At 39.0% G+C, this 16373-nt stretch overlaps 1 protein-coding gene across 9 annotated transcripts in view; it reads left to right on the plus strand.

The window, feature by feature from the left end:
- The window catches only part of cacna1c (calcium channel, voltage-dependent, L type, alpha 1C subunit), a 178564-nt gene that overhangs the window by 132292 nt on the left and 29899 nt on the right, over window positions 1-16373 (plus strand). For 8 of the 9 annotated variants that reach the window (XM_069700296.1, XM_069700300.1, XM_069700298.1 and 5 more), the window contains exons 11-24: window positions 2225-2315; window positions 5675-5701; window positions 8047-8207; window positions 8379-8452; window positions 8587-8738; window positions 8994-9195; window positions 9437-9557; window positions 10206-10320; window positions 11043-11160; window positions 11253-11322; window positions 11708-11840; window positions 12013-12142; window positions 13131-13190; window positions 13445-13551. In XM_069700296.1, the coding sequence (XP_069556397.1) occupies window positions 2225-2315; window positions 5675-5701; window positions 8047-8207; window positions 8379-8452; window positions 8587-8738; window positions 8994-9195; window positions 9437-9557; window positions 10206-10320; window positions 11043-11160; window positions 11253-11322; window positions 11708-11840; window positions 12013-12142; window positions 13131-13190; window positions 13445-13551 (1561 nt within the window). The remainder of the gene's footprint in view (window positions 1-2224; window positions 2316-5674; window positions 5702-8046; window positions 8208-8378; window positions 8453-8586; window positions 8739-8993; window positions 9196-9436; window positions 9558-10205; window positions 10321-11042; window positions 11161-11252; window positions 11323-11707; window positions 11841-12012; window positions 12143-13130; window positions 13191-13444; window positions 13552-16373) is intronic. The other variant, XM_069700301.1, reaches the window with a different exon arrangement.

Raw genomic sequence — 16373 nt, forward strand, 5'->3', positions numbered from 1 at the left:
AGACCATCCAGATCTATACACCACTGAACTTATTCATCACCAGCCATGTGTCAAAGTACACTGGCCTGATGAACTGATCACTCACTGTAGATTACTTTGGGACATTATTTTACAGTAGCTTACAAGCCATCTCATGATATATAACAGGATATTAAAACTATTGTTTTTTAAACTATTTCCTAATTTAAATTCAACAAATGCAAAAACTTCCTCTGTAATCCTGCTGACAAATTATGTTGGCCTGCGAAGATATATCTGAATACTTTATTGTCATTATCCAAATATGACCTTTAAGTAGATTTCTAGTAGATTTTTTTTCAATACGATGTTACAATTGAGGTGGAACAAGGAGTGTGTTACATTAGGATTAGTATCTTACTATATTATTGGAATTTTGGAGTCTCCTGGTTGCACATGTAAACATCTTATTCTGGTTTTAAGAACCCTGGATGTGCTACCTGGAGTACTTCAATAGAGTCCGGGATACTGTTGCATGTAAACACCTGATCCAGGTGTCTGAACATTTGCTGCTGGTGAAGAACGAAGTGGCAGAAATGTGAGAAATCAAGGCACAACTGCATATGCATGAACAAACCCCTGAATACTGTTATTTACTCATGTTCCATGTAAACACAATATCCTGAATATGATCAAAGACAGGATAAGACACAAAACCGAGATACTAATGTACATGTAAACACACACAAAAAGAGAAATGTATTCAATGAGAAGATAAAGTAGAGAACAACTACATGACAAGCCTTGTATGATAAAACAAATACCTTACTTAAGGCCAGTAACTAAGTTAAAAATGATTATTCCAGTCAAGCTTTTGATTATTTAGTGTTTGTTTTAAATACCCTCTCATCTCAAGTGCTGATCATGTTCCCTGGTTTCAAGCCAGGAGACGATTTGCACGAGTAGTTTTGCTTTTTATCAGTGGATATTTTATTCTAACGCGAGAGGCATTGCTATTCATATGCAGTTTCTCACTCTGGTACCCAGAGGGTGTTACAATAAGTGTTTGAGGTGACAGTAAGGGGAACGCAACTCATTCCCGCCAGCAGGCAAAGACTGACAGAAGCAATAAAAAGCAATGTATGATTTCATATCAGTCTCTCAACCAGCCATCTACACATCTTCTCTCTCCTTCTTCCCCCCCCCCCACACCCATACCTCCCTCAGTGCTTTCATTACTTTCTCCCCCAATCCCACTTCACTAGTTTCAAATCCATCCTCCATTTTTTTTTCCTCTTTAACACCTTTCCATCTCTACCTGACAATTCATATTACTCCTGTCTTTATTCTACAGCGGTTTCTCCCCATATCACTCCACTACTTGTCCTTCATGTCTCTGTACACATCGTCATTCACATTTGTCCTAAAATAAAGACAAAGTGACACATTTGCACTTTTATAAACAAAGGAAGACCTTTCTAACTGTTTTCACATCTTAGAGCACAGAGTTAATTTTATCTTCTTCAAATCCTCGATTCAGGTCCAACATCCCCCACAACGCTTGCAGACTGAAATCTATATCATGTTTTTTTTTTACTTCACTCTCCATGGACTATAAAAACACAAATAGGCTTTGCTAACTTTTAATTTACCCGCAGTTGAGCAATCCCTCATTTTAGAAGTTGAAATCCTCCCAAATAGCTGCTGCAGAGGTTGTGTCCCAAGATCCCCAACTTGCTAGTACGGTAACTTAGTGCGTAATTAGTTTAGGCAATCAGTGCAACATTTGGGAATGGTTTTATTGACTCCGGGGTATGTGTGTAACTGTGTGGCTTAATTAGTGGGGCTGGACAATGCTGATTTGTTAATCCGTATGTGTCAACAGTAATTTTAATTAGCTTGTATTCTGGGGCAAGATAACTTCCTAAAAGATTACTCTATAATCTTACAGAAATCAGACACTTAACTATGTCTGAACCAGTGTCCAGTGCAGCTCCTCAGTACTTATCTATCGAAGACTCCGATGCTCCGAGTAGCTTAATGTGTGTTTTTCTAGGGGTGCACGTGTAAATTTTACCTCTTGGAGTCCAAAGTGTTTTGAGTTCAAGGTTTATAATGAAAACCTGCATAGGAATGACGACAACGGATTCCTCTTTTATGTAAATTATTCTCTTTGTTTCTTTCTTTTTCTGTTTTTCTCTCCACATCTGTCGCCTGTGTTTCTCTGCTGCTGCTGCTGCTGCTGTTGCTCATCTCTCTCTCTCAGTGAGCATGCCAGCCAGTGAGAATGAATCCGTCAACACAGACAACGCCCCCGGGGGAGACGTGGAGGGGGAGACTTGCTGTACCCGGCTAGCGTAAGTATCTCACCCTCCCTCTCTCTCTCTCTCTCTTTCTCTCTCTCTCCCTCTCTCTCTCTCACACACACACACACACACACACACACACACACACACACACACACACACTTCTTTTTCTCAGTTTACTCGGTCACCTTCTGCCAGTCCCAAGGATGAACTCTCTCCAGCATGTTTTCGATATTGGCACTTCAGTGTTATCCGCGGTACGAGTGGCTCAGCTCGCCTCTATCCTTCACTGATCTCACAAAGCCGGACCTGTGTCTCATCAGACTCACAGAGGTTTGTAGGCATTCATGCACTAAAGGTTGTTAGAGGAGAGGGGAGTAACAGCGGGTTGTCAGTGTATTCCATTCCGATAAAAATTTTAATAGAGTGAACCTGGATGGATCTGAAGAGACGACTAAGCAGATGTGCTCTTCCCACACGTGGTATTTTCCATTTTCACGGACAATGAAATTATGTTTTATCCAAATATCTGTCAGTCTTAGAATTAAGTCGACATTAACTGTGTGATGTAGGTTTTTGTCATCAGTGCATTGATACTGCAGCAGCCACTGACCGCTATACTTTTTTGTGCTATACTACAACTAAACAATCAGATTGAAGTCTGAAGTTAGTTCTGAGATTTCCATTTGAAAACGAATGTGAACTTGTTTTTGGGCTATTTTTTTGTATTAATAATATATACTAAATGTTTTATTTCTATTAGGGGAACACATTTGTAAAAGTTCATTCTTCACAAATTAAGAATTATGGGTTCATTCAGTTTGAACAGTGTGTTTTTAAGTTTATCCAGTTGGGTTGTGCTTTTGTGACAGAACTTGTCTGTCAAAGTGTTCTTTACTGAAGGCAGCTCATCACCATGTTAACAGTAGAAATGGAAAATATATATATATTGCAAGGCCAAAGTACCTGCTGATGAACATGGAACAAGGAAAACCCGTCCACTGTTCGGGACCTAAGAAAATGTAGAAAAGCATCTTCAGCGTATGTTAATCTTAACTACATTTAATAGTAATCCTCTTGTATTCTCTCTGTCATCTCTTTCCTCTGTTTCTGCTCTCTCCGTCTCTCTCCCCTTCATGTGTTTGCTGGTGAAGTGCTCTCCTTCTCGGTGGGAGCTCACAAACAGCTGACTCACTTGCTTCTGCTCTCCCCTCTGCTTTCATTTTTTACATTATTCAAACAAGTGCGTTGCTTTCTTTCTCAGACACAAAGCCACACAGGAGCCGTGACCCCAACGGGCCTACTTCAGTACACACAAGCAAACACACCTACATGCAAAAGTGTTCATCACTGTGCATGTGGCAGAATAAAATATGATACAGAAAGTTGCAGTATGAATTAAACCATTTTCGGACTCAATCAAAAACACTCTGGACCAGATGAACAATAAAGCCAGTAGGCACACTTGGATGGCACACTGCTGTTTATCTGTACTCTCGCTGTCCATCTGTTATTTTGTCTTTGTTATGTTGTTTGTGTTTTTGTGTCCCCTGTCATACCACAACAACTCAAAACAAAGGATAAATGATTACTGGTACCTTAAAAATCCTTTTACTTAATAGTAAATTTTCCTCACCCTTTTTTTTGACTAGGAGATGGTTAATTGTTTGATCACAACAAACTTTGAATTTACTTTCTTGTTCTGGAGCTTTTGGCTGCATTGTGATTGAGTGGGTAGGTTTTATTCATGTGCTTACTTACTGTAATTATTGAGGGTTTTTTTTTTTAATTATTATTGAGTAGAGATAAAATATTTTGTAAACCAATCATAAAGGAACTATCACTACATGCTTCTAAATGATATGCTCTCTTCTTGTCTACCAATAACCTCTATGTTGTTGCACAAATTGTAATCTTTACATTTATGACTTTTTAAACAGCTACAGATTAAATCTAATTTGGTTTGAAAATTCATATAAAGATCTAACATGAAGAGGATGGTGGATAGTATACCTTGCCAGGACTGAAAATACAGGCCTCCAGTCTTTGGCAAGGGGCATTTCCACTATTGCGCAGATAAGACTTGAGACTTCCCAAGTTTGTCAGTTCTTCTTCTCATCGCTATGGAGACAGACCTCGGGGTACGAGCTACTTTGGCACTCACTGATCTCATAATCAAGACGGACACATGAAGAGATGCGATGTGTGTAGTCAGCTCCCATATCCACCCAGTCAGTCATTTCATTCTTTCCTTCAGTCAGTCAGTGAGACATTTCATTGCTTCAGTCAGTCGGTCAGGCAGCCGGTCGCTTCGTTCATCGGCTTTTACCAACAAAATCAGAACACAGCAACTCCATAAAAGTTTCAAGGCAACTTCATTGTTTTCATTTGGTTATAGTCTAACAATTCATGGCTCCTCAGCTGATATTCTTCCCTGCAAGTCGTTGTTTGTGATGCTAAATTTAATGTTTAACTCGTGAATTCTGCTGATTGACAGATTCATTTCTAATCTGAAGATAAATACAATTATTTCATATTTTATAGATTCAGATATCCACCACGGAAACATGTTTTCCTCTCCTCTCCTCTCCTCTCCTCTCCTCTCTCTCTCTCTCTCCTCTCCTCTCCTCTCCTCTCCTCTCCTCTCCTCTCCTCTCCTCTCTCTCTCTCTCCTCTCCTCTCTCCCCTCTCCTCTCCTCTCCTCCTCTCCTCTCCTCTCCTCTCCTCCCCTCCCCTCTCTTCTCCTCTCTTCTCCTCTTCTCTCCTCTTTTCTCCCATCCGATCCGATCCGATCCGATCCGATCCGATCCGATCCGATCCGATCCTCAACGTCTTCCATAATCTCTTGTCCTCAGTTTTCTTTGTTTTACCTCTTGCTGTTGCAGTGGTGAACAATCAACAGACATGTCTTTTTCTGTTCATAAATTTTGTTTTCTCACACCAGGAATGATTGAAGGAAATCCAAACTCACAGTATGTTTTCTTTTGACTGGATGCCACTGTATATGTGTTTGCTAGGGGTGATTTGTTTAAAAGAAAATGGGTGATATAAATGATGTTCATTTTCTTATATTGTACCCAAAATCTGTCCCCACTGGGTGCATAAAAATGGACAAACTGATTTTCCAGCAAAGATGTTGTTTGATCAACTTACACTTCTTTACAACCCTTGTGGTTGTATATTTCCGCCAAGACTCTAAACTGGGAAATGTTTACTTTACAAGCTGATTTTATCTGAAAAGTGCAGGAAATACTGGATGCAAGTTGGTCAAAAAACACATTTGCCTTGTCATTTGTGATAAGGAGGGAAGTCATTCCCCTTTATCCTCCTCAAATCACCCCTTTCATGTGTATCTGTCTATATGTGTGTTATGTGTGTATGTATAATCCATTCTGTTTTCTGTGTTCCAGAATTAGGATCTCCAAATCCAAGTTCAGGTTAGTACATGTTGCTTACCATCGCCCTTTAATTCACCTGCTCTGATGTCTCTGACACAGTGGTATTTCTTTAGTCGCTGTGCAGGTGTGCACAAGAAACGCAAAAACTCACAGCTTTCCTCTTTTATGAAACAGTTTTGGAAAATAAGTTTATGAGAGGATCAATACCTCTATCATATATTTGCAGCAATTAAAATATGAGGCAACAGTCAGCCACAAGTAGCTTAGTTTATCTTAGCATAAAGCTAAAAGCCTGACTGTTCAAAGGAAGCCAAATCTGCCTACCCTCATCTCTGAAGTTCACTAATTAACAAATTGTACCTCATTATACTTTTTTTAATTATAGGTGAGATATATGCCATACTATTTCTGGGCCAGACACAGGGAGACCTGAGGTCTCTGCTGGTTTACAACAACGAGACTCTATTAAATTTTGGATTTTAGCTACATTCCGAATCGCATACTTTTTTTTTTACTTTCATTACGTACTGCAGTACTGCTTCCTGTTTAAGTTATGTACTGTTGCATGTAGTGTGCATACATTTGGGACATACTACTTCGTCCTAAAAATTTGACCTTCTTGATCATATGCGTCACAATCTGTAACATGACATTCAAAGGAAAAACTATTTTTTTTTAAATGTTTTTCACATATTATGTAGTGGGACATATTAAATCTTTTTCAGGCATACTAAATTGTGATGTAGTATGGATATTGGAAATCCAAGTGGAACCAAGCTAGCTGTTGCCCGCTCTTTCCAGTCACTGAGCTAAAATAACCAGCGTGGCATCAATCTTCTCATCATCTAGCTTATGGCAAGAACACAAATAATCATTTTACCGCTTCAGTCTGTTCCTTTGAAGATATTTGGTCATTTTAAATCGAATAAAGGGGATTCTTTTTTTGAGCGGTCACACAAGTTGTTTTCCCAAATCACAACATGATAAAAATGACATGCCTTTCAGTGCAAGGATGTCCGCTTGTGTTGTGTTGTGAGTTGTGTATGTAACATTCAGTGTGAGCATCTTGGCAGAAGTCCCTGTGTGCCATCTAACTGCTCTCACACTCCAAACAGAAGACAGGTGAAACATAAATATTGTATAGTTAGAGACAGAGTGAGGCGGCGTCGATCTGTTTGAACTAGACGATTGGCAGATAGTGTGGTGGACAGAAGGGTCAAGTACAGACTGTATAATGGATAGACACCCACATAAATACAGAGTGTGATACAAGGTTTATCTCAGCAGTATGAAAATGGACAGCCATCTACTTTTTTCGTTTAAGGTAGTTTGGAACTTTCAAAATTATTTTTCTTAAATATACGTTTCCACTATACTTGTAGGAGACATTTTCACCGATAGAAAAAAAAACCACAAATATGAATCTCTAAAGTGAGATTCGTGCTTCACTGCTTCTCCACAGACACACAGGTTACTGCCCTCAGTTGTTTTCATGTCACTTACTCAGAGCAGGACAATTGTGAAATCACTGTTGTTAAATCATAAAAAAAAAAAGGTACGACCCTTTGAATGGAGCGTTCAACATAGATGTGACTGAGAGGTGTGAAGCTGGTAATTACCATAAACAATCATTTTAATTTTCAATCCTAGAGAGCAAGAAAAGTGCAAAAGACCTTGAGCACAGCATATTGAATTCTCTGAAAACAAAACAAAAAATGTTTGTCACGCTAAAATGAACCACTTGTTCTTTTGAAGCATGCATTTCCTTTGAAGTAGGGATCAGAATATAACACATTTCACTTTAAATTTCTCCCTTCGATCATTTCGGAAGAACACATTTAATTTTTTTCGTTTTTCCTCCAATGGTGCATATCTCATTCTGCAACAAAGCTCTTCATGCTGGCTTCTTCTGGGTGTGAAACATGTTTGAGGATGACTAACTCTGTTCTACAGCTCTGCTCACAAACAACAGACTGCCATGGGCCGAGGACTGATGTCATCACTATTCTGAAGACACACTAATTGACTCTTTCTGGTTCTTCTTCCTCCTCTGCCGTTTGTTTTTTTACTCGGTTCACGTTTTTCTTTTGAACATTCTTTGTTTTTATATTTATTTTCTCATGGGACGTCACTCTTCCTCGATCTTTCTTTTCTCTCTCATCTGGCTCTCCATGTTTCATTCTCTTCCCTTGCATTATTTCTCTTTCCATCTCTCCATCCCTGCCTTCTCTTACCCTTCACTGTCTTTGACTCTCTGGCCTCTATTTCACCTTTTCCCAAACCGCCTCTCTCTCCCATCATTCCTCACATCTCAACCTCTCAACCTCTCAACCTCGTAACTTCTCAACCTCGTAACTTCTCAACCTCTCCCTCTTCCTTCCCAGTCGCTACTCTCGGAGGTGGAACAGGCTGTGTAGAAGGAAGTGCCGGGCAGCGGTTAAATCACAGGTTTTCTATTGGTTGGTCATCTTCCTGGTTTTCCTCAACACTCTGACCATCGCCTCTGAACATCATCAGCAGCCTCAGTGGCTAACCGATGTACAAGGTACATCGCACAACCCGCACACATACACACATACAATGGCACGTGTCAGATCTGGGCTTAATTATTTACCTTTCTGCAATGTTTTTTCTTTTCCAACTTCCTTCCTCTATATTTTCATTCATTTTTCTACTTCTACTTTCTTTCTGGGTTTTTTTCCTCCTTTCTCACCAGACATAGCCAATAAGGTCTTGCTTGCACTCTTCACTGGCGAGATGCTCTTGAAGATGTACAGTCTGGGCCTACAGGTAGGAGGCGAATAAGACCCATGTCAAACTTCTAAAGTAGAAAATGATGGTGATTTCTAGAATAATCAGGAGAAATAAAAACTCTTATTCTGCTTTCTACTATTAACCACTTCAACTTCTCTCGCTGTTCGCAGGCGTACTTTGTTTCACTCTTCAATCGGTTCGACAGCTTTGTTGTCTGTGGAGGGATTCTCGAGACCATTCTGGTGGAAACAAAGATCATGTCTCCTCTCGGCATCTCAGTGTTACGTTGCGTACGCTTGCTCCGAATCTTCAAAATAACCAGGTTAATATAAAATGTGCATTTAACAATAATTGGCAGTTTCTTCTTTCCGTCATTCAACGCACAAACAAGCTCACGCTCATACACACGTTTGAACATTACTGGACGTAAAACGGTCTGTTTGATCTTAAACTAAATAAAGAGGAAAAAGAGAATAATGTAAAACAAAGTCAACCTAGATGTGGATTTTGTTTTTGCACAGTCACACGCATTTATTTGGCCTTTCTAGACTTTATGATTCTAACTTCTCTCCCTCAGATATTGGAACTCTCTGTCCAACCTGGTGGCGTCCCTGCTAAACTCTGTTCGCTCCATCGCTTCCCTGTTGCTCCTGCTCTTCCTCTTCATCATCATCTTCTCCCTGCTGGGCATGCAGCTCTTCGGGGGAAAATTCAACTTTGACGAGACCCGGCGCAGCACCTTTGACAACTTTCCCCAGTCTCTGCTCACTGTGTTTCAGGTAACAACTCATCAACTGTCTCTGGTCCTGTGTTTGTCTTCTCTGCTTTTCGTCCCACAAATGTCTTTTCATCTTTGTACAGCACAAAAAGTTTATGTAATTTAATCAATGATGAGTCTTACAATGAAATGTAATCTATCACTGTCACAGAGGTCAGACTTCTTTCCAATAAAAATCTATTTTTTATAAGATTTTCTTTATGCAGATGAGATTTTTACACCATTAATTTCTTTCTCCGCAGATCCTAACAGGAGAGGACTGGAACTCTGTGATGTATGATGGTATCATGGCATACGGCGGTCCATCTTTTCCTGGCATGCTGGTCTGCATCTACTTCATCATCCTCTTCATCTGCGGAAACTGTATCCTTCCACAACAGAGACCTACATGACATAGCTACACAGCAATTTACATAGTGTGGACATGATGTTTTTACATGGTGGAAAGATAACAATTGACAGTCAAATTGGTTTTCTAATTCTGACAAATCCTCTCATCAAATGGATAACAGTGTCACTGATTGTGATTTCAATTAAATCAGATCTGATTTCTAACCCCTACTTAACCCTCCTGTTGTCCTCGGGTCAAAATGACCCGCAGCTGTGTTCAACCAAGTTCTATTTTATTTCTATATTTTTATATTTTTTGAGATCATTGGTCATCATTCTTTAAAGAAACCCTCACAGCCTCCTTGTCACCAATGATCCCAAAAAATATGAAAATAAAATAGAACTTGGTCGAACACAGCTGCGGGTCACTTTGACCCGAGGACAACACGAGGGTTAAGATGCAGTTGCTGGAGGGAAGAACACATTTTGCATGTGGATACTTTCCTAAAGCAGAAAACAGTGTAGGTCACTCTGCATCTCTACTCAAGCAGCTGAAACTTCAGTGTCTCCCAGATAAAGAGATAGATCAGATTAAACGATACTACCGTATTTACTCACTTAGCCTTCTACGCTTATGATCTGATGGGTAAGCAACATCCTTAACATCACCCCTCTGAACAGACATCCTCCTGAATGTCTTCTTGGCCATCGCTGTGGACAACCTGGCCGATGCAGAGAGCCTGACATCGGCCCAGAAAGAGGAGGAAGAGGAGAAGGAGAGAAAGAAACTGGCCAGGTAAAGCAGACAATATAAGCAGAGGCAGGGAGACAGTGAGCAATGAGAGAGAGAGCGAGAGAGAGAGAGAAGATTTTTATGTCTTGCCAATACCGAAAACAAAACGGGGCTGCAGGGCCAATCGTAACAGCACCCAGGGAGAACTATAGCTTATAGCAAGTCAGTGATGCCCAGAACTATTTGAGGATGCTGATACTACAACCTTGAAATCAAACTACTAAAATTGCTTAATAAATAAAATATGAACACATTATTTATTTTTTAAGACGGGCTAATGTTTTCCTGCTTTAGCTTTTTTCTAAACCAGCTTTATTGGCTATTTTTATTTTCTTAATACCTATAAAGGAAATTTGCCAGCAGTGATAATGTGAGATATTAGTGCAGCTGAAGAAGATCGTGTTCACAGCAGTGACACAAATCATAAAATGTCCCTTTCTTGGTTGCAACCTGTTGATTATTGACCTGAGGAGAAAATGTAATGGAGAGCAATCGCTTCTTTGCCCACTATTCTTTTGGTGATACTATTAAAGTACAGCTGCCCTCTATGACTTAAATATATCCCATCAATGCAAGTATCTACTTTTTTCCTTTTAGAGTTAATTCATGTGTGATTCAGTGCATTTCAGTGTTTTAACATGGGGATAACACTGCCACAGACAGGAGAACAGGATAGGTACTAAAGATAAGGTACGTTTTTTTTTTCTTCCTCCTTGTTTCTCCAGGCTCGCCAGTCCAGAGAAGCGTCATAACAACGAGAAGCCGCCTCTGGAGGAGGCGAAGAAGGAGAAGATAGAGCTGAAGTCCATTACTTCTGATGGAGAGACCAACACTGCTACCAAGGTACACATACAGTTCATGAGTGAGCAAATACAGCCTGCGTGTATATTGAAAGGAGTGAGCAAATTAATACATGTATTGCTCTTCCTTTGCAGATCAGCATGGATGACTGCTGTGGAGATGAGAGTGAAGAGAAGAACCCGTATCCTGCAAATGATTACATAGGTAACAGCCACAAAGTTCATGCATGCACTCTGAGTATGAAGTAATGAATGGGTCAATGAGTAGATGAAAACTTGTACCTTGCCAGAAACTGACAGGTCCTTGTGTCCTGGAGAAATCGTATAAAACAGTATCATGTATAATAAAGTCATTGTACCACTGAACATCCCACTCGTATACAACTGCACAAGTTTTGAAACAAGTCAAGCTTTCACATAATCATACCGTGCCACAATTCTTTGTCAGTATGCTTCCAGACAAACATGCACATAGCTCCACAGTATTTACTTAAAACTCCACTTTGACACCCTTTTCTCATCAATCGCCCTCCTTTTGTCTTTAACCTCCTCTCCTCTTTCCTCTCTCTTCTCTTCCTCCTTTCCATCAGGAGACGATGATGACGATGAGCCAGAGATGCCAGTGGGCCCGAGGCCTCGGCCACTCTCTGACATTCAGCTGAAGGAGAAGGCTATTCCCATGCCTGAAGCCCGTGCTTTCTTCATCTTCAGCCACACCAACAAGTAAGAGGACGCTATAGCTCAGCCTCACATATGTTTCTTTCATCATCTTCCTTATCTTCCCCCGTCTTTCTCCCTTTTCTGATCTCCTGCATTGTCCATCCTCATCCTCTTAATGCTCTGATAATTTTTTGTAATAAGACCCTTGAATATGTTTCTTCACCTTGTTTAACAGGTTCAGGGTCCTGTGCCATAAGATCGTCAACCACAACATCTTCACCAACCTCATCCTCTTCTTCATCCTGCTCAGTAGCATCAGTCTGGCAGCAGAAGACCCGGTCAAGAACGACTCCTTCAGAAACCAGGTAACACACTCAATAAAAAAAAAGACAGCATAAATATAGTTTATATACATATAAAACCAGATATACATTAAAGCTGCAGGCTGAAAACGTTGTAGCCATCATTAGTTGCCCACATACATTCATTCTGAACTAAATGGATTAGAGCTGACAGCAACATATACAGCAACCAAAGCTTATTGTGACTGGCCGGTTAAACTTAATGGGATTTCCTCCAGAGTACTATTAGTAACTATTATTAATTTCATGTTAAGAAGATGTGAAACGCCTTCTCAGCTTTGTTGTGTCTTTTGAACTCAATCATTTTTAGCTGGGTACTTGTACACGTACATAAATGTACTTCTCTGGTTGTATGCTGCAGTTAGTCACATTTAACCAAGAACGTTTATTTACAGTTTTATTTACACACAGCATTTACATGGTGCTTTCAAGCTCAATGTATAAAACATTCCATATATTAATTTGCATGCAATAGCAGAGACCCTATATTCAGCCTCTAGCCAAGCTCCAAAACATGTTCTGTTTGTATATGTGAATGATATATCTGCAGTTGTATACATTAACAGAGCTTCATTATATTGTTCATATATTAATATACTGTAGAGTTTATGGCTATAAACTGAGCTTTAATCTAATGTGAAGACTGAGCTCTGTGTGTGCTTTGTCTGCAAGTGTCTGTCTTTATTTCATCTAGGTAAACAGTTTGATGTGACCTTTAACCTAAAAAATGTTATGTTGCTTCTGGTGGGCCCTCCGAAGTGGCAAGAATGCCAAGTCTGTTTTTACTGAGTTACTGTAAATTTTGAAGGTTGCTGGATTAATTCAGCCATTTTCAAGATGTTATACCTTGGTTCAGTCACAATTTTGTCATCATCCCACTGATGTTATAACATCTCTGTTTACTTTTCATTCAGAAAAGCTTGTTTTAAACCCCAGGATTGTTGTTGTATGGTATTATGTTATCTCTAAACCGAAGAAATGTTTTTTTCAGATCCTGGGCTATGCAGATCACGTCTTCACTGGACTCTTCACCATAGAGATCATTCTTAAGGTAGTATTTCATGTTTATTATAAAACATTTTGCACGAGAGACAAATAGGAGACTTAGATTTGGCTCTTGTACCTGGCAAGAAAGATAACCGAAGAATAACTATTTTATAAAATATATGTACAGTGTTATATAATATTAAAAGCTAACACCACTTAATCCAAGGTAAGCTATCCTAGCACCCTGTGACCCCACAAAGGATAAGTACAAAGCTGTGAGTGCTGTGGATGCTGAAAAATGAACTTTGACCCCTACAGATGACAGCCTATGGAGCCTTCCTCCATAAAGGTTCATTCTGTAGAAACTATTTCAACATCCTGGACTTAGTGGTGGTCAGTGTGTCCCTCATCTCCTCTGGAATACAGTAAGTACAATGCCGTGTTTTTCTGTGGCATGCTTCACACTGTCCTTCCATTTTAGTCGACACTTGATTCATTCAGTTGCTTTAGCAGTTTATTTGGCCAAATATCATCATACATGTGTGTTATTACATTTTAAAACACGAGACCAGTTAGATAAATAGTGACGATTGCAAAAGACCAATACACACAAATTTAGTTGTCAAGCAGCTAAGTGGGAAAAACATTTTGGTTTGTAACATGCCCCATGCTTCACACTTCTCTCTGTTCTCTTAACAACTTCACACTTCATTACTCCAAATCCTTTCTCCTTTTGTGATGTTTATTAAAATGTTCTCTGCTCAGCAAATAACTCCATGAATTGCTGTGATATTTTCTGATGTTTAATATGCTATACCACACTCTCTGTCTCTAATGCTTAATAGACTAGACTTCTCGACGTAAGTCCATATTAGTCCGTATTAATAACCCCTTAAACAAACCTTCACCTTACTCGTGTAAAACTGTCACTCTTTTGATTTGATGTTTCTATTGTCCTGGAGAGTTTAGTCGAAGCCTCGTCCAGAGCAAGAACAAAAGAAAATCTATAATCTGTAACGTTATCGACAGATATAGTTTCGTGGGATAGTACTGTATAGATAATAAATGATAAATGATTTGTTACTCTGAACTCTGAGTATGATTTCGGCACTAGATCCATGCCCCAAAGGCCTCTTTACAGGCAGCGGTGTAATTGTTTTTTAATCAGAAAAACGTTTTTTGTTGGCTAAATTATTCCGGGTCTTCCAATTCTCGTTACCTTTTCATGTCCGATTATTATCAATGAGTTTGTTCATCTGTTCTTTGTCATAGATTTGGGGGTAGGTCAAATTCAGATCTCATATTTCCGGTTAAACAGAACTCTCCTGGGCTATAGAAATGACACCTGAATGCTAAAACTCAGTGGGTTTTGCCTGTTAAAGGTAGTGAGTGAGTGGGATTTTTCTTGAATATACCGCAGTTAAATTAATTGTGATGGTGTTGCATTTAGTAGTGCCTGCAGACTGTTCGTTTCTGTAGTTTATTCATTTGGCATACCTTATGTGTGATGCAGTTTTGCTGTTACTGGTAGTCAGTAATTACATATTTCAAGGATCTATTTCAACACATCCCTCTTGGTATAGAAGAGCTGCAGGGGAACATAAAGCTGACACAGAATGAAAAATTTAGTCACTAACAGTATAAATTATAGGCATTCATCAAAAACTGTTTAGACATATTGTATATACACTAGTCATATGAAAGATGGCCTGTTTGTGTTGTCACCCTGAATAGTCTCATAACGTGACATGAAATATGGCTAACATCAGCAGACATGAAAGAACCATACTAACTTGGTCAATACAAAACCACATCTGATGACCCCGTGTCTACTTTTGTTTTCTAACAGATAGATAGAGCCAGTACTTCTTGTCATCAGGTAGTTATTAAATGCTGTTCTTCATCCATGTCAGCCCACTCAACTGAAGCAACATTTTAGGAGTATAATTCATTCGACATTCATAGGGATTGTACTGTAGCTAGAAGATATCCTCACAGCTGGTTTAACTGTGATATATGATTGATAGCATCCTGCGCCACATGAACTACCTTTAACCGCCTTTAAACTTGACCTTCCTCTGTAAAAACGGGTGTTTTCTTTCCTTTCTGTTTCGACGTCAACACAGAGTAATGTTTCCCTTTATATCACTCCTTTAACCATCTAAAAAGTCACTCCCTTCAAAATATACGTTGACATTTTGGATGCATTTGTTTTTCCTTCTGCCTTCGTCACACTATTGGAAAACGTTTTTGTATTTGTTCTTCAGTTATCTGAACAACACCCACCTTTAACACATTAAAGCATACTGGATTATTAATATGTTTGATATCTGTTCACTTCATGTTGTAACAGTCACCCTGGATGGCCCAAGAGTTGTTTAGATAACAGAGGCACCAATGCTCAAGCTCTTTCCAAACACTGACTATAAAATTCAAAATGTCAAGGTATTAATTTGATTCTTTTGGTTAGTATGGAAAAAACATTCTTTTGAACCACTTCCTTCAAAAGGTCACATTGTGTGACCTTTGGCTCATACTGACACTCTTATAGCACAATGATTCTCTGTCTGCCTGTAGATGTCTGTTTGTGTCTATCTGTCACTCTATCCGTGTTGAGTGTATGTATGTTTGGTAATTTGTGTGTATTTGTGTTATATTAAAGTCTGTTTTGGACAGTTTATGTGAAACATAGAAACAATGTTGTCTGTCCCCAATGTAAAAGTGATCTGAGATAATTGATGATATAACTAATGACTATTTGTGACACTAATGGTGTGTAAATAATCAGTACTCTTAACATTAATGAAGGATTTTGATACAATCATTATATAATCTTCTAAGTATAGTTTGAAGTATACTTAATTGTTTTTGAGCATGCATTTGATAAAGACATTTTAATTAAAACATGTAGTCCTGACTTTGTGCAGTTTAAGCCAACCTTCACTTTTCTCTGAAGGTATATTAAGGCTTTGTTCATTTCTTTATTGTTAAAGGTATTTTTTTGGATTCTTTTTTTTTATGTTTTTCTTCTTGAGTCTTATTGCACTTTTTTTTATTTCAGTTGTCCAGTTTATTTGTATCGAAATCATTTTAATTTCCCTGGTTTGTGTTCTCAGTTTTCTCAGTCTCCACAGTATGTGTTAAAAATACATAAACTATTCTGTGATGTGTGTTGTTCCTAACTTGCATATAAAGGGTAAGATATGTTCAGTCTAATTGACTAGTCAATAATTTCATCTCACATGTG

Source organism: Brachyistius frenatus, unplaced genomic scaffold (genome assembly GCF_029030835.1).
Source record: "Brachyistius frenatus isolate BFR_SWC_R1_liver_20210118 unplaced genomic scaffold, ASM2903083v1 Contig_33, whole genome shotgun sequence".
In the NCBI taxonomy this organism is placed as follows: Eukaryota; Metazoa; Chordata; class Actinopteri; family Embiotocidae; genus Brachyistius; species Brachyistius frenatus.